This window comes from Glandiceps talaboti, chromosome 14, assembly GCF_964340395.1.
Source record: "Glandiceps talaboti chromosome 14, keGlaTala1.1, whole genome shotgun sequence".
NCBI classification, from domain to species: Eukaryota; Metazoa; Hemichordata; class Enteropneusta; family Spengelidae; genus Glandiceps; species Glandiceps talaboti.
This window is the reverse complement of record NC_135562.1, coordinates 6,025,971-6,050,133: the sequence shown is the minus strand read 5'-3', so window position 1 is coordinate 6,050,133 and position 24,163 is coordinate 6,025,971. Positions and strand designations below refer to the sequence as shown.

The window sequence follows — 24,163 nt, the reverse complement described above, 5'->3', positions numbered from 1 at the left end:
AATTTCATGACCTTAACCTATACAGCAAAATTAAGGCGATATTTGTGGTTTTAAAAAGCCCATTTTGCCTGTTATCTCCAACTGTGTGATACATAAGGACATCATTCAGGAGCCTGCTTACACATTATCAATGATGAGCTTTCTAATATGACAAGGTGAAATGGCCAGACCAATGCCTATGTTAACTCAAGAAGTTGAATAAACTGAGACCACTCTGTGTTAATGTATATACCCCAAAGGTAAGCTTTCTTTTTATATCTTTGACTTTGACCTTCATGGTCAAATGGCAAATTGGTCAATAGATCATGAAGTTTTGTATCCAGAGACACCATTCAAATTTGAACGATAGCTTGCCATATGACACACCAGTCTGGGAGCTATGTCTTCATTGAAGGTTTGTTCTTCCTGTATTGACGAAAGGTTTACGTTTACGTCACCTAGGAAATGGAGACGCACTTTATAGTTGTCTTTCATTTTTATGTACCTATATTGATTGCCTGTTTTATTTTCGACGAACACTACTGTAGCATATCACTTACCATTCCCGGAAATTACTTGATGTTTCATACATTTCACGTATTCACAAATATCAGACATCAAATGACAGATATCATATAAGTGGTGATAAATAAGATCAATCAAAGTTATTCTCTAGTTTGTTAGTAATTGTTGTTTTATGTTAGGTTTCTCCATCTGTTAGAAAAATACGTACGCGAATAGATTCTCCATAAATGTTAAATGTCACGAAATATATGTACGTTTATATATATTTTATATATATATATATATATATATATGGTTGGTTCAACACAATTATATGTAATAATATTATGAAGGCCTGCTCAGGAATATCAGTGATGCACACGATGTTTATTGCAATTAACAGGTATATCTACGTCTTGCATAAAACTAGATACAAGACTTTTGTGACATTTAAGAGCATGTCTGTCTTTATTCTATTTGCTTGGTTGTTTTCACCTTTAGCATTTAGCGGATTTTTATATCTCAAAAGCGTACTATTCCTGTAGAGAAAGCCTTGCTATGTGGGAATATACCACAGGGACCACTTATGTTCTATGCATCGATCGTTAATTTCATTGTATTAGTGTGCCCTTCTGTTGTGTCGTTCTTCTATTACATTCGGTTATTAAACGTTATACGCCATTACGCAGCTTCTTCACCTCACCCCGCCTCAATGAAGATGTCTGAAATGCAATTAGTGTAGACATCGGATGTGGTTTTCGTCGTTTTTGGGCGACCATTGTGCCACACGCAATTGTCAAAGTCATTGAGAGATACAACCCCGAGCTCCAAACATCCGGAACTGTAATCATTTTTGGCACAGCACCTTTCTTTTTTGGGAATTGCGTGAACCCATTTCTTTATGCCTTCATGGACGTTCGATTTCAGTGCACTTTCATGAAACTGTTACGCTGTATGGAAACGCCACCTGTTGCGCCTGTCCAACTAGTGGGGCCTAATCTATAATATGCTGGAAACAGTAACCAAATTAGAATTAACAGTAATGTCGCTATCAAAGATGGTCCCAATTTGGCTTGCAATCGCCAGTGCTGGGCGTCACCTGTACATGAACAGTTTACTGTGTACAACATGGAAACAAACATTTGACAGATCTACCTACATATTATGACAACATCACATTGGTGAAATAAGAAGACACTCTAAGTCAGTTACAAATTGTTCAATTACACTTACGAAGCCTGGCGACCTTATAGTGGCAATGGGTGACAAAACAACTCCATTACTAAATGCGCCGTCGCATATTTGCGCATGTCGAATATTTTGCAATTAGATAATAATAATTAGATAGTTGATATGGCTAAATTTCAGTGCTTGAAAAGATTCTGCTGAAAACGCCCTAAAACTACCATTTCGGCCCATCTAAAGAGTGACCTCTGACCTTTGTAATCTGACAAAAGTTTTTGCTATTATGTAAGCACACTGTAGTGAATGCATAGGAGTGTCAATTTGTACATTGTATTATAAGTTATAAAAATTTCATACGTACAGAGAATCTTAAATTCCATGAACTGTCTCAAATAAAATAAATCTACAATTGAAATGTGAAATTCATCTTAACGCTATATATCTGTGTATTATATTCAACATATAAGAATAGGTGGAGGGGGAAAGGTTAAATAATGATGACAATAAAAGTAACCCTTTCATATAAATATTGAACATCAAAATTAGATATCCTACTAATATTGTTCCTTGTTTTCCAATTATAAATGAACTAGATGGCCATATATATGGATAGAAAGTGACAATATATATATTGTGTTGAATGTTTATAAATGCCATGATTGCAATACAGATTATACTTCAATGCTAAACAGAAGAACCATATACTATGATGACCTTATATACCAATAATTGGGCCGTCGCAGGCAGAAAGGGCCCTTATGTCGAAAATTTTCGATTTTGAGTTTTTGCATTTTTAGATAGTTTATATGGCTAAATTGCAGTGTTTTAAAGGATTCTGCTGAGCTGAAAACGCCCTAAAACTACCATTTTGGCCCATCCAAAGATGTGACCTCTGACCTTTGTATTTTGACAAAAGCTTTGCCATTGCCTTGTGTAAGCACACTGTATAGTGAATGTATAAGAGTGTCAACTGATGATAATGCTACAAGTTGGAATCATTCTTATGGATTGTTTTATTAACAATGAGAAGTATGTTGGCTGATAATTATTATTTTTGTCTTTGGATCATTCCATTATTTTATGGGGGAAGGATTCACTAGCACACATAGGAATACCAAACAATTAGTTTATTGAAAAATTACAAAAGAAATCTGCAAAATGTATACACTTGAAAAAAATATATTACATCACAACGCTCCTATATGTCGCCATGGCAATTACTTTGTTGCCATGGTAACCATATATATATCACGTAATTAGTTCAAATGTATAAAGGAAACCTTATTAATGATGCACACTAAAGATATGTTACATTATAAACATTGCTTCATTTGTACATTGTATTATAAGTTTCAAAAAATGTCATATGTACTGGGAATCTTAAATTTCCTGAACTGTCTCAAACAAAATAAATCTACAATTGAAATGTGAAATTAATCTTATGGCTATATATTTGTGTATTATATTCAACATATAAGAATAGGTGGAGGGGGAATGGTTAAGTAATGATGACAATAAAATTAACCCTTTCATATAAATATTGAACATCAACATTAGATATCCTACTAATATTGTTCCTTACTTTTCAATTATAAATGAACTAAATGGCTATATGGATTGAAAGTGACAATATATATTGAATGATAAATGTTATGATTGTCATACAGGGTATACTTCATTTCCGTACAGAAGAACTACTTGTACCTTATATACTATGATGACCTGATAATAAAATATATGTGAATGTGTCTTGCATTGGACCGTCTGTCTACAAATTATATCAAATGAGATCTTTAGATTGAAACTAGTGTTTTTTATGAAATGTGACACTGAGAACATACCTTATGTAAATTGTAATGTAAGAAAGACATATTGACATAAATTTCGGGTCCCTTGCTTTCAATACTGTACCGATAAATCGTATGTAACTCAAGTACTTCCTTTTTGACACTGTTTTTTATTATAACATCAATAATTGTATTCGACGTTGTCTTGAATTGGTTAAAATGTTGTTTGATATAATTATCTCATTGCACACTGATACTAGCGTTATTCAGCAATTCATGTTGAAGCGACAATTTGCTATGGAGAGAATGGCCCTGGATTTGTAAACAGAGCTGTACCTTCGACATCAAAATCCAAACTTCAATTTCCATTATAATGATAATGAAAAGGAGAATTCGCTGAGTTCACCTTGGGTTCCGACATAAACGAGGCCATAAAAGTTTTGGAAGTTGGGTAAAGAAAATGATTATTTTGTTGTGTTACTTATTTGAGAAAGCACCATCCATTTTTCTACTTTGAATGTAACATCTTTTCGGCAACTACTTTGAAAGATACGACATTAGGCCAGAAAAAATGAAAAAACTGTTCAACCTACCCATACATTTTTTCTGGTGATGGGTAATATATCCTCATGCGGGCTTCGCTTTTTTTTCAAAATGAAGGATATTTCTTTATATTTTCTGAATAGTACATGTAACAATATACATTTGAGTCTATTCCAAATTATAATATCTTATATAGTGGTTTACTTGGCTCTGGTGATGCATACAAGCATGAATTGAGATTAAATAGCCAATGTGCACTAAAAAAAATGAACAAAAGTATACGATCATTGGGCCATCAAAAGTCTGAACGTCTTGAAATGTTTTGCTCTTTATTCGGGAATTTTTGGAACCAAATTAAACTTCAGGAGAAGTCATTTACCATGTGCACATCCGCATAATATCTTTCAGCTTTGCCACAACAAAATACACTTCCAGATAATATGTAATGCATAGCATAATTGTTTCAATTCTGGTATTTTATTATGTCTATGGTTTGATATTTTATGCCTCTAAATAAACTCCTACACTGTCTTATTTTCAATCTTTTTCACCTTTGGAGTTGTCTCCTTCCAATCAGTAGCAATCAAGGTAATATTGTCTTTCTCCCAAATCAAGATGGTAGGTGTCTGGCTAAGTACCTCTCTGTATAGGTTAGAGCTAATTAGAGACATCTCCTTATGCATGTGCAATCCACATCCTGTGTAAAGTACATGTAATCTCGTTCGTATTATTATCTCGAGTATTATTGTAGTTGGCTATCACTGATATTTGTATGCATCATTGTACCATATGATTTTATATATCCACTGTAGTGTAGGTGACAGAAGGGGTGGCTAAAATAAAGCTTGAGTTTCATTTGGCGGGTCTTAACATTTTTTGAGAAGAGAGGGTTAGAGGAACTACACTATTTGTTTAACCGTAAATTGTGTACATTTCCTAACTGTAGCTATGCAGACAAATTGCATGAGATAGTATCAAGATGACTGAATAAGTTCTATCGGGTTAGGTTATTACTCGTTGACCAGCATTTTTTATTTTTTCGGACATATAATATTTAATTGCTTATGCTAAAATAGATATTACGTAAATTGCATACAAATTTATGTAAATTAGCACTTTTCTAAATTGTAAATACATGATTGCACCAAGACAAAATTCTGCCCCCCCCCCCCCGGCATTTTGGTCAGGCTACGGCCCTGGATGGTGGCCATGTAATGCCTCTCCTGACAAGACAGATCCTCTCCTCAGTGTCTGTCACTGTCTTCCTGACATACACATAACCAGGATCTTCCTTTGTAAATGTAAGTGATGGTACTGTCTGATCCCCTTCAATGGTGTCATATATCTATTTAGAAACCTATCCCATTCATACCACTGAAAGGTTGGTACTGTGCCCTTATACATATAACGCTGCACAGAGTGTTATTTTACCTCATCAGTCTAGATAGGCCAATCAGCTTTATTTTTTTGAATCCACTACGTGTTAATTGCTTTGGAATATGTAATGATGGTTTGAAATCACAAATGAATTATTTATTTGATGAGTCCCAGAGAATAGGAATAGATAATGGCAAATATCATGGAGCCAATAATGTAGTAAGTTTATTAGATGACTATTTTTATCAGTATGACTTAGGACAAAGGGTTTGTCACACTGCCATGCTGGATATTGTGTGGGTCAGAATAAGAATAAACAAAGATGATGGTTATTTTTACACCATGATAAAACTTGTAAAGTATACTTCAATATTAACAATATGATTGCTTTACCTAGAAACAATAAAGTGTGATAGAACAACACAGGACCGGAAGACTAACTAATGACTTACCTCAAATGAATATACATTACCCGGTCTCTTGCTTTTCAGACCACGATTTCTTGGGACAACACCATACATCTTGTAATGGATTTTATATGTCTAAAAAAATATTCCTCTAATAACAATTAAGAACAAAAAATAATGTCACAATAAATCTTAAAATACTGATACTTCTAACTATAATTATTAATTATAAGTTTAACACAGAGGTTTAACGAATATGAAATACTTGTTGTAATGACCTGAAGAAAAAATAGACAAAACCATGGCAAATGTATACAAGTGATAGGATGGTAAATTGAGGTCAAACGACATTAAAATAATTATACAATTGTAAAGATTTGATTTGTAGTGAATTACCAATACAATAACAATAGCTTGAATTGCACTGTATAATATTATACCCTTGTGTTTCAATACAATCAAATCAAACTTCCAGTAAGCAGACTGTAGATAAAAATTGTTGCAGGTTTTGACGTTGTATGGGTAGTAGTACTAGTTACACAGTTTGACCTACGGCATATTTTGTACTGGTCGATTACATTTCATTACCAAGAACGTTGTTATTTCAATTTTACAAATGTATTCTCTGAAAAACATAACCATCCCATTTCTGTCAGCAATTATGATTTCCCTCCCCTATCCGTAAAACTTCGGTTTACAATGTTCTAAAATGGATGTCTCACCATGGTTCCAGTTACCGTCCAGGTCGAGGCGAGGTCACCTCATCGACCGGGCGTTCCTTATTACAGTAGTGGTCAATGCAACTGACACAAATAAATAAACATCGACTCCAGCGTCGTCATTTTCCCCTTTCCGAATTTCATTTAAAACTGCAATTACAAGAGCAACGACGACTTGGGGAAAATTGAATAATAATAGTAGGACCGAAAACACAAAAAGTACTCACCTATACTATAGATGTAACGCCACGCTTTTTTTCACAGACAGATTGACCAGCAAAGGTGTAGTGGAAGTACTGTCGCTCTCTCTTCCCTTCACGAATAGTATCACCTAAGACTACCTTCTGTTCTAACTTTCAAAATATAACTGTATCTAACTGGTCCCTTTGATATATATTAAGAATAGAATGGGGCCAAGAATCGATCCTTGTGCGACGCCACACTGAATGTGTTTATAAGGGGATGATATATTGTCAATGGTAACGTATTGCTGTCGGTTTGTGAGATAGTTTTTTAAACCAATGTAGTGGAATGCCTCATGCCATAATGCTCTAATTTATGAATTAAGATGTCGTGGTTTATGGTATCAAATGCTTTTTTTAAGTGATGAATCCGTTGTCTATTTGTTCAGAGACCAGGTCTGCAAGGGTCAATTTTGTGTTATATTTTTTGTATCTAGAATATGTTTAGTTTAAAGATAATTTATAAACTGTTTATATAATTTTACTAAATGTAGGAAGTATTGAAACGGGTCTGTAGTTACTGACGATGTCAGTTGCACTTTGTTTCATAAATTGGTATTATTTTGGCTATGTTTAAAGAATCTGAGAATACTCCTTGGCTCAGTGAACAATTGACGATGTGTGATGATATGTGCAGCATGTGTGACAAGTCTAGGATGAATATTGTCCTATCCAACAGCTTTACGTGGGTCTAAAGTTATGATATCATTTAAAAACATCTTGTTCAGAGACAGGGTGGAAGAAGAAAGAGATGAGATAGTTACCGTCCAGATATTGTGTGAAATTGTTGGCTGATGTGATATTTGATGCAAGTTTTGGACCAATGCTTGTGAAAAAAGTCGTTAAATTCGTTCGAACTTTCTGTCAGGGGACCATTGTTGGGCGTCTTTAGGATCAGTTTGCGTGGGTAGAGTTTGTTGGTCGATTTGTTCAGTACTTCGTTGATCACCTGTCACGTCTTGTTAGTATTACCCCTCTAAATTTATTGAAATAATAACGTTTCTTTATCGACTTGAGGAGTTATGTTAGAATATTTCTATATTTTTTGTACTTTAGGTTATAATTAACATTGTGGGGATTGACTTTCATTTTTTGTGAATAATCCATGTTTTGTACGTTCTGATTTAAGTAGGCGTTTAGAAAACCATGATTTGCGGATACTATTAGAAATGGCGGTTTTGGTATGAACGTGAGGTGTTATAAAATATGTTATGAAAGGCTTCGTAGGCAAGTTTTGGGTCTGTGCAGCCATAAACAGGTTGCCAAGGTGGTAGCATTCAAGTCAGATACGAAAGCATAAGGGTTGTAACTTTTAAAGTCAATTGTTTCGGATGAGTGTGCTTGTATCAGTAAATGAACTTTCATGTTCCACCTTTCGCAATACTGTAGTTGCTCAATTAATGTGTACAGCAAATTTTGAAGACCAGTGATACTGTATGAAACCATAACACGTCATCAGCGAATAATTAGCATAACAATTCTATAAGGGCTGGGGCAAGTTGTACACCTCTTTGGCCTGTATAATGAATTTCCTTTGCTAAGGGAGCCTTCAGTATTTACAAGGGCGGGGGGGGGGGGGCGGAGGACTGGGGGGTCACATTTTACAAACCTGTTCTTGGGGGAGGGTCATATTTTGCATTACAATTGTTGGGGGAGGGTCACATTTTACAATCCGTAGTTTTGTGGCCAATTTGAAGATTCAATTATTGTAAATTTGTGTTGAGTGTTTTGATATGTAAAAGTGAGATGAGCACTCAACATTTATTTTTACGAGTACTTTACATGCCAAAATACAAAAATAAAAATACATAATGTAAGAAAATTGTTTATAAAACGATGCATTTTGTTGAAGATACTTAACAGATAATGATAATATCAATATTAGAATTCCAGGACCTGTTACAAATCAAACAGATTAAGTACACAACTGTTATACAGAGCATCTTTGAACAATGTGAGAGTGTTATAAAAATATTCCAATATTTTCATTAATAGAAATGAAATATAATAATCAAATAATAATCAAATTTTATTATGACTGTGGGGTCTTAGAAAAACAGGATGTATTTCACAATATATTCCAAATCTTAAAACAGCATTTTTGCTACAACACATCATCATTTCATATGGCGCCACCGCTAATTCAAAGGATGTTCATCTATCACGTGACTGTGATGTAACATTTTCAGGGGAAGACGAATGCGTACTATTGAGTATTCTCGCACGAACACTCAACGTATCAACTGTTAGTTTTTGTCAGACGAAATCATGAATTCTTCAAACTGCAGTCAACTTTGCGATAATAGATCTCTACCCGAGGACACATCACTTGACGTATCTCTGCAAGTCACCCGAGGAGTAACTGTTTTTGTCATACCATTCTTAATCGTGGGACTCTGTGGTAACGTCTTGGTCATAGCCAGTGTCATATTGGACAGCAAACTAAGAACTCTAGGTAATGTGCTCATTGCCAGCCTTGCCATCGCAGACATATTTACCATACTTGTACCGATACCCATGGGTTTAGAAACATATTTAATCGGTAGGTGGCGATTTAGACACTTATGTTCATTCCACAGTCATGTTTTGAGGGCCTGCTCAGGAATATCAGTGATGCACACAATGTTTATTGCAATCAACAGGTATATCTACGTATTGGATAATACCAGATACAAGGCCTTTGTGACAATAAAGAGCATGACTGTCGTTCTTCTATTTGCCTGGTTGTTACCACCTTTAGCATATAGTGTGTTTTTTATATCTCAAGACCAAACAATTTATATAAAGAAAGCCTTGCAATGTCGGATTCAACCGGCCAATAGATTATTTCTACTCTATGGATTGATCATCACCTTCATCACATATGTATGTCCTTCTATTGTGTCTTTCTTCTGTTACTTTCGGTTATTGAAATTCATACGCCATTACGCAGCTTCTTCACCTCACCCCGCCTCAATGAAAGTGTCTGAAATGCAACTAGTGAAGACGTCGGCTGTGGTTTGTGTGTCTTTTTGGGCGACTTACGTACCACTCGCAATAGTCATAGTGGTTGAGAGACACAACCCTGAGCTTCAAATATCCGGATCTGTATTCGTCTTTGCCATGGTACCTTACTTTCTTGGGAATTGCGTGAACCCATTTCTTTATGCCTTCATGAACGTTCGATTTCGGTGTGTTTTTAGGAAACTGTTATGCTGTACAAAAACACCACCTGTTGCGCCTGTCCAACAAGTGGGACCTAATCTACAGTATGCTGGAAACAGTAACCAAATTAGAATGAACAGTAATGTCGCAATCAATCATGGTCCCAATTTGGATAGGCATCGCCAGTGCTTGGATTCACCTGTACATGAACAGTTTTCTGTGTGCAACATGGAAAGAAACATTTGAAATATCTACCTACAAATTCTGACGACATCAAATTGGTTAAATGAGAACTCACTCTATGTCATCAAAAAATTGTTCAATTATAGTTCTGAAGCCTGACGAGCTTAAAGCGGCCATGGATGATAAATTTATAGTTGTGGTGATTTTATTTATTCATAAAACAACTCTTAGAATACTACTCGATGATACAATGTTAGAGAACGTGTACCAAGTCCTAGTTTGTAACTCAATAAATTGCAAAAAACTAGAAAATGTCCAAAATGTTTCTTACTGTATGCACAGTAGCAGACGTTTTACACATTATTTTTAGTAGTAGCACTCGTACATTGCCACGTTGAGATATAGGTATTTCATGATCACATCCTAAATTTCGTTGATAATCACTAGAACCTGCAGGTGAAATAAAAAGGACTTTATTTTCAGCAGTACAATTCACACCTTTTTGAAATACTACCTGATGCCAGCATTGAGAATTGAAAAAAAGTCCCTATCAATGTTTATGTTCCATAGGGCCTAACACCAATGTCATTAGGTCTCACTTAATTTCTAATATTTAAAGAGGTCGCAGGATACAAGATTACTGAAGATGTATTTTCTGAATCCCCCGAGTATGAGGAAATACATAAAATCGTCACCATCCTTGTTTCCCTTTATCGCTATCGCATCAAAGATATACTGTTACTAGTCTCAGAGCTAAAATATCTCCATTCAGGATATTTTCATTGTGAACTTTGATATGAAGTCAAAATGTACAATACAGTGGCATTTTGTTACGTAAAAACGTCAATATGTGTTAATTTTAGAACTTCATCGTATGATTTCATTGTTCTGTAGAAATATGAATATAATATTGCACAACTAATTTATGGTCTTTGAGATATGAACTTTTATTACTAATCTAGACAAGGTGATTGGATATTGAATCCCAGATGATGTCTTTCATAAGACTTAAGAATACGTCATACTCTAAGAATAGGGATTTTTATAAGACCTGAAATGTATTTAGGTTGGGTTTTTAGCCCATCTGGAGAGGACGGAGACGGAGATTGGTCATGTAATAAAATCAACCAAGTGGTTAGCTTGGCGTTCGTTGAACCATATATGAACGTTTCGTTGTGACTAAGTTCTATTCAACACACAGTTCAAGATGGTACGGTACCCCGTAGAAGAGATGGATTGGGAAGAAACTAGTTGGCCGGCTAAATCAACGTTGTCGTCTTAAATGGAAGACTGACGGATGGTACAGTAGTACAAGTGCGTACCTCCCAATTAACACACTATATATCGATAAACTGAACAGAAAGCCGGTCAACAACATTTCAATACCAAATTGACAAAATATTTGACTTTGGTAATTTAAACACAATTGTTACACTGAACATAGCATGACTTTATAGTTATAAGATATTATATACACGAGTCCTGTACCTATATCATGAACAACAAGACGTTGTGATTAGTTAAAGTGGAACACCACGCCAAGAAATAATTGTATTTTCATAAACATGCAGACATTAACGTCATAATTTAACAAAACACGAATTTCTTACAATTGCCAAGAAACATCAAATTTCAAACTTCATGTTCACCTTAATGACTTTTTATTTGAAGGTAATACGTACTTAGGAATAATGAATATTCAGTGTTCATTTAATATATATGAATGTCTGCTGATACCGATGAACTGAACCCCTGCCCTTCAAGAACAGTAGACATGAAAACAATTCAAATTGGGGATTCTTAACAATCGCGCGCAATTTATGAAATCATTTATCCATTCATGAAATGATGCTCCACAACCCAAAGTTATTGATATTGTATGCAGGCCTTTTATTTTCTGGAGTGAAGCGACAGTTACTCAAATAAAATAATGATTCTGTCTCTCACAATGACACATGTATAATGTGTTTTATATATGTATTCCATGAGATTTTAAGATTTTATCATTGTATGCGTAATGTATACGTAGCATGAAAGGGCAACTTGTTGCATTATAATTAGTAGAAGGTCTATTAAATTCAGCCGCGTTGTTTTTCTCGGTCATTGTTCAACTAAAAATCTCTCGCGTAGAGTGAATATATTCAGTACATATATTCAGTCCATTTGTTTCTATGGCTGCAGCGAAAATGTACATGTAATAATGGGGCATGTATATATGTAAATTGAAAATGACTTCAACAATGAATGTCGTGATTACAAGTACAATTACTTCCGCTTTCTTACTTGTCTGTGATCTACACAACGGGTCAACGGGTCTATAGAACTTCCTCAATTTTCTGTGAATAACGAGGAAATTGTCTCTGTAAGCGAATAGGATTAAAGAATATACATATTTGTCTTGTCACACAATGTAAATGAAATTGCCCGCGAGCCCAGTCCGGTGCCAGCATAGAGTTCATCAAAACAAGAGCGTTGGTGACAATATATTGATCACTAAAATACAACTAAATTAGGTGCATCTCAATTTTATAATAAACCCCATACAATTCTTTCTCATTTCCGATTTTTCCATGCTGGTGTTTGTCAGGGGTGTGCACATGCTATTATTGTTTCCTCTACTAAGCATGGTACTTTATAAAAATTTTTATGTATGTTTAGGGAAAACCCGACCCCATTTTCGTGACATCCGCTGCTTGAATGTATATCATTTCCTCAATTTCCTGGGAATAATGAAGAAATGATGTACAGATGTACGGGTTTGTCATTCAATATCATATACAGGTGTTGTGAGTCGTAGAGTTGAACGGTATAAGTATGGATAGTTCTAACGTTGCACTCTAGCACTCACACTCTCATACTCTTGTACGGGATCGTTCAGGTCCAAGTCGGGAATTAGTCACGACTGAGAAGCGATTTTGGCTTGCCAGAATCACCTACCCGAGTGCTAGTGTGTTTCTGGATGTTTAATTCTCACTTTAAGAATACTTCCAAAACAATGTAATCTACACAACCTATCTCAATATTCTGAAACGAGAGCAACGTCGTCATCAACCAAATGATTGCCGGTGAATCAGCGCAACCACAACGTCGACAGTATCAAGATTCTGCAGCCAGAATCCATGCAATAGTGCAAGATTTTCTTCGGGGAATAGCCCACAATACAGTTTTAAACACTGGCTGATCATGATAAACCGAGCCGAGTCACCATTTACCGTCACCAAAGTCTTACGAGAATGTACATTCTGAGTCTCAATATTTTTTCTATTTTTGACTCGTTTTCTATCTTGTTACCTGTATAATTTGTATTGAACTGATAATAAATAAATCTTTTCCAGTAAAAAAATGACTTCGTGTTTGTGTTTAGTGAGTATAATGTACGCAAATTGCGGCGGTAAGTTGCCGACGGTGACTTTTTAATGAATGACAAACCCGTACATCTGTAATACTAGTTTTTTTTTCGTTCGGGGGCAGTTGTCCGGGGGGCAGTTGTCCTTCGGGGGCAGTTGTCCGGGGGGCAGTTGTCCTTCGGGGGCAATTGTCCGGGGGCAATTTTCCGGGGGGCAGTTGTCCGGGGGGCAGTTGTCCTGTTACCACACCAGACAGACAGACAGATAGACAGACAGATAGACAGACAGACAGACAGACAGACAGACAGACGGACAGACAGACAGACAGACAGACAGACAGACAGACAGACAGACAGACAGAGACAGACAGACAGACAGACAGACAGACAGACAGACAGACAGACAGACAGACAGACAGACAGACAGACAGACCAAACAACAGACAAATATAGTTCGATGGGAAGGCCTCTTTCAAGTGCCTTTTCAAATTTATTATTAATTTGTGCATGCATTTTTCGGAGGATGAATAACTGTAATGTGTATAAAACATATCTAAATTATATACACACTCATGTTTGCTTTGGATAGTAAGTCGTTGCTTCGCTCCGATCCGGAGCAATACTACTATAATCGCGTACTGATAGCGAGGGTCGTATGTTGCAGGAAGACGAAGACCAACATATGTTTGGATGGCATACGTGTACTTTGTCTCAGTACCAGTCTAGCTCCAAGCCTGGCATCCTATATTTCCTTATTTGTTAGACTCTAACAAAGAATTTGATATATAGAAACCTTACATTATTTTCAGCTTAAGGCTGTCCTGCAAAACATTATGTGACTCTCCAGGTTTCCAATGCTGAACTACACAGGAAGATGAAATGTGATTTTGGCTCAAAAGACAGGCGTTGTCATGGTAACATGCATATTTTCTTGGAAAAATGGTTCTTGTATGCCGACTGATACCTGTCACACACGAAATATATAAATGCTCAAGCTAAACACATTAAATCGTTAACATGATATACTAACCAAACGCATAGTACATGTATGTCATCCAAACAAATGTTGGTCTTCCTGCAGCACGTTACAAAAAAGTGTTGTAATTTTCTTTATATCAGTCTCTGCGTCTGTCATCATATATTTCCTTATATGGTAGACTCTAACAAAGGCTTTGATGATATATAGAAGCTTTATGTACGTCACAGTGCAAAGCACTTGGGCTTGTTATATAATCATTTATTATATGCATGCAAGAATCACCACTCATTGCAAGTACTTTCTATTCCGGGTTGTTGATATCGTGTTATTGAAAATCTGTTGATGATGTTATATGAATATGTATAAAATCAATAAAAAATCAAGGGCCACAGTACAAATGTTTGAAATAGATCTAGAGCCTGAAATGTTGATATCATAATAAAGCCGACTTTAAAAATCCAATATGGCTTCCGAACACTGTGTTAATTCGGGGGGGGGGGAGAGGAGATATATTGTTGATCTCTATAAAACAGGATAGTTGACTCCCAAATTTGTTTATTTGTTTTTCAAAATGACAAGAGTAAGCTTAAAGCTTCAATAAGTCAAAGCTTAGAGAGATTTAAATTTTTGATTTTCATTGAAATTCGTCCTTGCTGATCAGAGGCACATTCTACCTGTTAATATACAGCGTTACATAACGTGACATGGCAAAAAGAGCAAAGCTCTTGATGTCGGCTCACATTGCATTGTACAAGAGTACATGCTCTAACTTCAAACCACTTTTAGTGGTCTGAGCTCTAACGAATGACCAGATTTAAACTGAATGCCTTCCGTAAAGAATTTCATGATTTATGCATGAAATTCAGCTTTATATCTGTGATTTGTCAAGTCCCAATGAAAGTTAATAGTTGTCAAAAATGTTGTTGAAATGCCCGCCATGCCTCCTATTCTCAGCACAGGAAAGCTTGCCATCCTTGACTTCACTCGGCTTCCGTGATCCCCTACATACCCAGGATATGGTCAATGTATAGGTCACCATTATTGATACATTGTCGCGCGAAATTTTCTTCATAGACTAGGCGAGGCTTAGTCTATTCTCCATATTTTGACCACACACATTTGGGTGTAAATTATAGATTATTACACTTGATAAATATGTGAGAGTGTATTTATATCCTGAGATACAGAGCTAGATAAATGATTATGTACAAGCCTTGCAACAAAAACGGTAGTTTGTTATCGAGAGAAATTGGAAAAGAACATGGTAAAAAGGAGACGGTTCGAGGTCAATATAATACCTCCTAAACTTCTAATCGAAAATCTAAAAATATACGATTTCTCTTTATTCATCTGCGCATTAGTGTGTGAAATTTGAAACCGTTAAGTCAATATTTGACGAAATTGAAACGATGATAAATATATCACCTGTTTGTGAACTCCGCGCTCATTGTAAAAACCTATTTTAAGGCCAAGAAAAAATTGTTTTCTGGTGAGTTTGAATCATATCATCCCTGCCTCGGTCTTCTTTTATTATATTATATTTCATTTTAATACCTCATGTAATTTCAACTTAGATTTCTCCATTGTTTACTTTCACTCTTTTTTTTTTGCTTTCTAAAAGTATCTCTTCTGTATAAGGTATCATGCAATAAAATAACGATTTGAAAAGTTTGTGTTGTGCTTTTTTTCGAATTATAACTTCTCTTGTTTTTACTATGGCTATCTTTAATTACTAATGAGTTACTTCTACGGATTGCCCTCAAGTGGCGACACTTTTAATCCCTGTTACAATGTAACAGAGACTGTCGATATTTACTGGAGACACCCAGGGAGAGAGGAAATGTGACGGAATATGTAAAGAACATGCACACTAACGGTTGCTTTGTCAAATTCTTTATTTCATGTTTGAGTAAACATAACACAAGAATTAGAAACTACGCATACTACCAGATTTTCTATGCTAAAGATAATAAACGTGACTTGAACACTTGGCGGTTTGTACATGTATTATGTCAAGTTGGTAACACGATATCGATGATTAGTATTTGATACCAGCAGACCGTTAAATTGTACAAATATTAGTGTCTTGAAGTATCTAATAGATGCGATAGATTTTAATATTTTTGGGAATAAGGCCGACCTTTTGCCGTGCCATTAAATATTCAAAATTGTGTGACAATTGAAGTCGAATTCCCGGATTTAATTGGCCGTCTTCAACTTGTTTTCCTTATCGAAAATCAACTCAGTTACCATGCTGTGGAACGTTTCTGGGCAGCAGTCATACTGTACGGCTTCATGTTGGAATTTAGCGCTCACTACACCCCATTCCTCACCATTAACTATGTGAGCGCTAATGTCTTCCGATTCTTTGTTTAAGTCGAACAGTGCCACCTCATCAGCCAAGTAGTTATATAAGGAATACTTCAACGTACAATTTGTTTTACCATCCTCTGTTTGGGTACACGGTACTTCAGAAATTACGTGATTGAAAACGTACACATCACCACTTGGATACAACGTTGCAAATGGCCTAGCTATAGTAGAGGCTAACGACTCAGTCCTAGCAAATGAATGTTTAAAATGATAAATTAGGTCATCTATAATCGCAAAAAAGATATCTTCTTTAAAAAAAACAAAAAACATGGAGGTGGTTAAACGAAAAACATTTGCAACAGTTCAAACGAATGTCTTCTGAAATTATACGAATAACAAAGATAAAATGATTAAAAAAAGCAGATTAATATTTCAACTTACCCACTTAGTAAGTGCATATTAATCGAGGGTGTCCATATCGTCTGTATATCTACAACAAGTCGTGCGAAACCAACTGATGGATCCCATACTAATGCTGGATCATTCCAAAACTACAAGAGGAGGGGTGTAGCTTTGAAAGGTAACTGCAATGCTCAAGTAGCAAAAACGATGTTTCTTTTCGAAAATGAATGCAAAATATGCTTTTGATCATTGATGGGTGTTCATGCCTTTAATTTCTTTCCCCATATAACAAAATCAAAGTTCATTTATCTCGGTACCATGCATGAGCCAAAAATGTGAAACTTATACCCTGGTGGCTCTGCATCACGACAAGCGTGTCCCCGTCACTTGTTATACTGTGCTCGAAATATGAGTCAAAACCTTCAAAATTGTCATTACTTTCCCCGATTTTTCTTTGATATTAGTGGCTCTGGTATAAATATGTTATTCTCCAATGTTTTCTTCATTCAGTCAGAAAATACTCGTGACCTAAGGGTTGTCACTACTCGTCTAGTTTCTCGTAGTGACAAAGATCCCTTATAGGTCATTCCACGTTATATTTCTTGGCTAAATGAAGAAAAATATTGGGGAATAACATCTAATTATCACGTAAATTTTATGCAAAACATAGAAAAAAAGTGGGTAATACGGAACCGTTTCCATAACACAAATTTTTATACTAATAATTCGGTTGTACACTACAAAAGACACAGAAGTAATAAATGACAATATACTTACGTAATACAAATACATTTCCAGTTTGGCGGTACTCGATGCTGGATCCTACAAAATAAGTATGAGTCACTCAAACCATACTGTATTATATTACACAGCTGGTTTAACAACATATCGCTTTATAAAAAAAGTAATAATTATGTTCAAATTATTATTTTATACTGTGATTGTTTTAAAAAAAAACTAATACTCGTAACATAGACATTTGTACCTTTATTTCGGGGAAATGTGTAAGAAATATGGTTTCATCAAAGTTAATGTTAATGAATGACCTGGTATATGACTGCAATCAATTTCTTGGACACCTTCTAAAGGCCATGGAACCAGGTGACGAAATAATTAACCGAGCAGAGACCACTACGAAAATTTGAAACTTTGTAATTCATGTTAAAATTCGTGAAATTTCCATGGATAGATCATTTCAAAGTATTTGTTAGGGTATATGTGGTCTTCAGAGATTTGTTGAAATGTAAATTAGTAACGTAAATCAGGTACTCATTAATTGTACTGTCCTCTAGGTTGATGGCTTTCTACAGAACTTTATAGCGAATCTGTGTATTCTGAAATTGCATAGTTGCCATCACCATGTTGATTGCCTAGTCTCTGTAATTGATTAGCAGTCGGGAGGTCACGGGTTCGAATCCCACAGGAAACAGGGGTTTTTTCTGTGACCGACCCAAACCTAGGGCGAGTATTCTACAGACTCGATGGGTAGGCTGTATCACTCAGCCGTGTCTCACTCACAAGACGAGTGTGAGTTTGGGTAATTGGGGGGATTTCTGGAGTAGTGAGTCGAAAAGTCGGGGACGATTACTCACACGGAGCCCGAAGGGTTCCATGTTTGCAGGGCCTGGGTGACTCTGGGATAGCCTTGACAGTTCGACCATAGCAACGTGATATAGAGTGTGTAACATAGCCCTGTCACGTAATCCCAAACCCGAATGGATCAAAGTAGCGTCTGTGTGTGTGTTTTATCATTTTGCTTTAAATGTTTTTAAAAAATGTTTGGGATTGGCCGGGTTATCGGAAACACACAATATTTCGTATTTGGCTTTATTGTGTCGATTTAAATTTAAACAGATGTAGAAAATAATAGACAACTTACCGTGGAGATGATTCGATTGACAATAGGTCTAAAGGTTAATTCTACGGCACCATTTTCACTTAATGGCCCATAGCGAGAATCATACACACGGAACAGGGTCCGAGTAAGCAAACTTCTTGAAGGAATTTCGTCATCTCCACAGAACACATGTCCTAAAACGAAAATATTGATAGACATTTTCCTCCATTTCACCTGCTAGTAGTCTGTTTTATCTTTCTATCCATCCATCCATCCATCCATCTATCTATCTATCTATCTATCTATCTATCTATCTATCTATCTATCTATCTATCTATCTATCTATCTATCTATCTATCTATCTATCTATCTATCTATCTATCTATCTATCTATCTATCTATCTATCTATCTATCTATCTATCTATCTATCTGTCTGTCTGTCTATCTCAGTCTCTATCTGACTGTCTGTCTGTCTGTCTGTCTGTCTGTCTGTCTGTCTATTTGTCTGTGCATGTCTGTTTGCCTATCTGTGTCCACTCACTAACTCGCTCACTCACTCACTCACTCACTCACTCACTCACTCACTCACTCTGTCTATCTAACTGTCTATCTGTCTGTCGTCCCCTACTTTGTGGTTTTTCGGTTCATTTAGTGTAAGCAGAAAGTAATTGAACTAGTTGCAACCAAGGATCACACCCCATGTCAAGGGAAAGTTGATAATAGTTTGATATTGATTTGTTACGGTATTTGGCGATGATTTCACATCACAAAATGTATACTAAACCAGCAACCTAGTATATCCCCGTTACAGTGACAAAACCCACCCAAAAAATACTTATGATCCTCAAATAGGATATTCTTACCTGCTAGTACGGAGACAACGATAAGGCAGCTGAACAGTTTGTCTTTCATCATGTCTCCATCGGTGCCGAGTGAGGAATAGTCCTGCTATGTTAAGAAGCTAGTTAAAAGCCAGAATATTTTGAATCGGAAATTAGCGAAACGATAGTGTCCCCTCATCATCTAGGAATTATAGAAAATAGCTTGGAGCAATTCTCAGCACAAAGAATGAGGAAAACTAATCCGGAACATTAGATACAGATTTTTCACCTCTAATAAAGAGCGAAAATTGCTTTTAAAAAGTGGTCCTACACTGTAAAGATTCCAATTTCAATTAAATGTATCATATTTGCATAATTAAATTGACTGATAGCTCACATGGAGATATATCAAATCACCGTAATAAACAACCCTATCATGACGTCATTGATTCATTGCCATGCATTTGCCAGTCAAAAGCAAACTGCCATATGGTAGAACATATCTTGTTTAATTAGGTCTGGTAGAAACAAATAGGATTACTTCGGATATTGATACTAAAGTCAATAATTATAAAAGAAAGCTAGATCATAATTGCATATTGCGTAGCACTTTTGGTATTTTATTCTACTTGGTGGAGTGATGTGAAAGGCCAGTGAAAGAACCTGACTATATGGCAAATTAAAAAACGAACGTCGTCATTTCGGTAACTTTTGTGTAGATGGCACGTATCCAAAACAAACCATTGTAATCAAGTGTTGTCTGATGTAGTTTTGATACTTTATTTTCAGAGTTTGTGTGTGAGGAGGGGTGGGGTGGTGGGGAGGGGGTGTCTGTCTGTTTGTCATTTATGAAGTCTATGTCACTTATGGAACAAACAAAATCAGTATTTACCATGGAAATATGATTGTGGTGTCGATGATCAGAAATGAACAAATAAAAGCAGCTGAAGTGACACAGATTGGTCATTGTACATGTAGTTAGTTTACATGGGAACTACATTAACAACTATATGATTTCGAGATAATGAAGTTTAGAATTTCATCCGGACATAGAGGCAAATTAGGGATGATACCAGACTATTAAGTTGCTGTTATCGGTCATGAAAATCAGTTTTAAAAATGATTTATGTTATAGATTGATGGTAAATTGAAGTATTACATTTCGCAAGTGTAGATTTACAAGTAAGCATCCTTATACCACTGTATAAAAATGTACTCATGAAACCATCCATAATTTTTAATTAATTAAAGAAAATTGTACCCTTAAAACTTGAAAACAGGACAATAAAAGTAGCTCTAAAGAAGTGAAATTTTCTGTTTCTCATGCGAACTGAACTGCTGAAATTTTGTTTCTTGAGTGGTTGCAGTCCCTGGTCAAAATTTAAACCGCCAATGTGCAAAGGTCCTGTGTAAATGGGGATCTGGTAGGACAGAGGTTGGTATATGAAGAATAATGCAAAAGCTTGTATGGTCCAAAGCGAGTTACACAAAAAATATTGGACTGTTGTTCGAATATAGGTACGTACCAAGAGTATTAATTGTATGATTATGTATGATTCCACGATTTTTATTCTGGAATTTTGCTACTATATCTTTTATTTCATAGATCACTTGTCAAATAACTATACTCCCTCTTTCAGGCTTGCATAATGTCATCAACATAGATGCAATGTCCTGTAGGAGGATACCTTCCTTCGTAAATTGTCTGCAAATGATATGTGTTGTTATTAAATATATTCTCTGAAACCACATTTACATGCATGTCACTCATAAAAGAAGGGCGGAGGGAGGGAGGGAGGGACGGACAGACAGAGACAGACAGACAGACAGACAGACAGACAGACAGACAGACAGACAGACAGACAGACAGAGAAATAGAGTTCGATGGGAAGCCTCTTTGTTTCAAGTACCGTTTCAAATTTATTATTAATTTGTGCATGTATTGGTCGGAGGATGAATAACTGTAATGTGTATATAACATATCTAATGTATACACACACTCATGTTTGCTTTGAATAGTCTTTACGTCATGTGTATTTTTGGACTATCGACAGTCGTTCGTGCCTTTTTTGCTATATTTTATCTACATGTAAAACTGAAGTCGTTGCGGTCTCGCTCTGATCGGGAGCAATACTACTATAATCGCGTACTGATAGCGAGGGCCGTATGTTGCAGGAAGACTAAGACCAACATATGTTTGGATGGCATACGTGTACTTTGTCTCAGTACCAGTCTAGCTCCAAGCCTGGCATCATATATTTCCTTATTTGTTAGACTCTAACAAAGAATTTGATATATAGACACCTTACATTATTTTCGGCTTAAGGTTGTCCTGCAAAACATTATGTGACTCTCCAGGTTTCCAATGCTGAACTACACAGGAAGATGAAACGTGATTTCGGATCAAAAGACAACCGTTGTCATGGTAACATGCACATTTTCTCGGAAAAATAGTTCTTGTATGCCGGCTGATACCTGACACACACACACACATACACACACACACACACACACACACACACACACACGCACACACACACACACACACACACACACACACAAATATATAAATGCTCAAGCTCAACACATTCAATCGTTAACATGATATACTAACCAAACGCATAGTACATGTATGTCGTCCAAACAAATGTTGGTCTTCCTGCAGCACGTTACAAAAACGTGTTGTAATTTTCTTTATATCAGTCTCTGCGTCTGTCATCATATATTTCCTTATATGGTAGACTCTAACAAAGGCTTTGATGATATGTACGTCACAGTGCAAAACACTTGGGCTTGTTATATAACCATCTATTATATGCATGCAAGAATCACCACTCAAGTACTTTCTATTCCGGGTTGTTGATATCGTATTATTGAAAAATCTGTTGATGATGTTATATGAATATGTATATGAATATGTATAAAATCAATAAAAAACTCAAGGGCCACAGTACAAATGTTTGAAATAGATCTAGAGCCTGAAATGTTGATATCACAATAAAGCCGATTTTAAAAATCCAATATGGCTTCCGAACACTGTGTTAATTTGAGGGGAGAGGAGATATATTGTCGATCTCTATAAAACAAGATAGTTGACTCCCAAATTTGTTTAATTGTTTTTTCAAAATGACAAGAGTAAACTTAAAGCTTCAATAAGTCAAAGCTTAGAGATATTCAAATTTTTGATTTTCATTGAAATTCGTCCTTGCTGAGGCACATTCTACCTGTTAATATACAGCGCTACATAACGTGAAATTGCAAAAAGAGCAAAGCTATTGATGTTGGCTCCCATTGCATTGTACAAGAGTACATGCTCTAACTTCAAACCACTTTTAGTGGTCTGAGCTCTAACGAATATCCAGATTTAAACTGAATGCCTTCCGTTAGGAATTTCATTATTTATTCAAGAAATTCAACTTTATATCTGTGATTCGTCAAGTCCCAATGAAAGTTAGTTGTCAAAAATGTTGTTGAAATGCCCGCCATGCCTCCTATTCTCAGCACAGGAAAGCTTGCCATCCTTGACTTCACTCGGCTTTCGTGATCCCCTACATACCCAGGATATGGTCAATGTATAGGTCACCATTATTGATACATTGTCGCGCGAAATTTTCTTCATAGGCTAGGCGAGGCTTAGTCTATTTTCCATATTTTGACCACACACATTTGGGTGTAAATTATAGATTATTACACTTGATAAATATGTGAGAGTGTATTTATATCCTGAGATACAGAGCTAGATAAATGATTATGTACAAGCCTTGCAACAAAAACGGTAGTTTGTTATCGAGAGAAATTGGAAAAGAACATGGTAAAAAGGAGACGGTTCGAGGTCAATATAATACCTCCTAAACTTCTAATCGAAAATCTAAAAATATACAATTTCTCTTTATTCATCTGCGCATTAGTGTGTGAAATTTCAAAATGATAAGTCCATATATGAACTCCGCGCTCATTGTAAACCTATTTTAAGGCCAAAAAAATGTTTTCTGGTGAGTTTGAATCATGTCATCCCTGCCTCGGTCTTCTTTTATTATATATTTCATTTTAATACCTCATGTAATTTCAACTTAGATTTCTTCATTGTTTACTTTCACTCTTTTTTTTTTGCTTTCTAAAAGTATCTTTTCCGTATAAGGTATCATACAATAAAATAACGATTTAAAAAGTTTGTGTTGTGCTTTTTTTCGAATTATAACTTCTCTTGTTTTTACTATGGCTATCTTTAATTACTAATGAGTTACTTCTACGGATTGCCCTCAAGTGGCGACACTTTTAATCCCTGTTACAATGTAACAGAGACTGTCGATATTTACTGGAGACACCCAGGGAGAGAGGAAATGTGACGGAATATGTAAAGAACATGCACACTAACGGTTGCTTTGTCAAATTCT

At 35.8% G+C, this 24,163-nt stretch overlaps 1 protein-coding gene across 1 annotated transcript; it reads right to left on the bottom strand.

Moving 5' to 3' along the window:
• Window positions 1-16,288: 16,288 nt before the first annotated feature.
• Window positions 16,289-19,987, bottom strand: LOC144445921 (acetylcholine receptor subunit alpha-type acr-15-like). The gene is made up of 5 exons (XM_078135563.1): window positions 19,812-19,987; window positions 18,990-19,141; window positions 17,888-17,932; window positions 17,150-17,259; window positions 16,289-16,955 (listed from the first exon to the last, which is right to left on the bottom strand). Exons 1-5 carry the CDS (start codon window positions 19,861-19,863, stop codon window positions 16,595-16,597), a joined length of 720 nt encoding a protein of 239 aa, XP_077991689.1. The 5' UTR covers window positions 19,864-19,987; the 3' UTR covers window positions 16,289-16,594.
• Between the last annotated feature and the right edge of the window lie 4,176 nt (window positions 19,988-24,163).

Bases quoted from the DNA above. Each gene is read 5' to 3' on its own strand.
- LOC144445921 (XM_078135563.1), bottom strand. From the start codon at position 19,863: ATGATGAAAGACAAACTGTTCAGCTGCCTTATCGTTGTCTCCGTACTA. The intron at 19,142-19,811 runs GTAAGAATATCC...TTTTCGTTTTAG, and splicing joins CGTTGTCTCCGTACTAGCAG to GACATGTGTTCTGTGGAGAT. The intron at 17,933-18,989 runs GTAAGTTGTCTA...CTTATTTTGTAG, and splicing joins TCAATCGAATCATCTCCACG to GATCCAGCATCGAGTACCGC.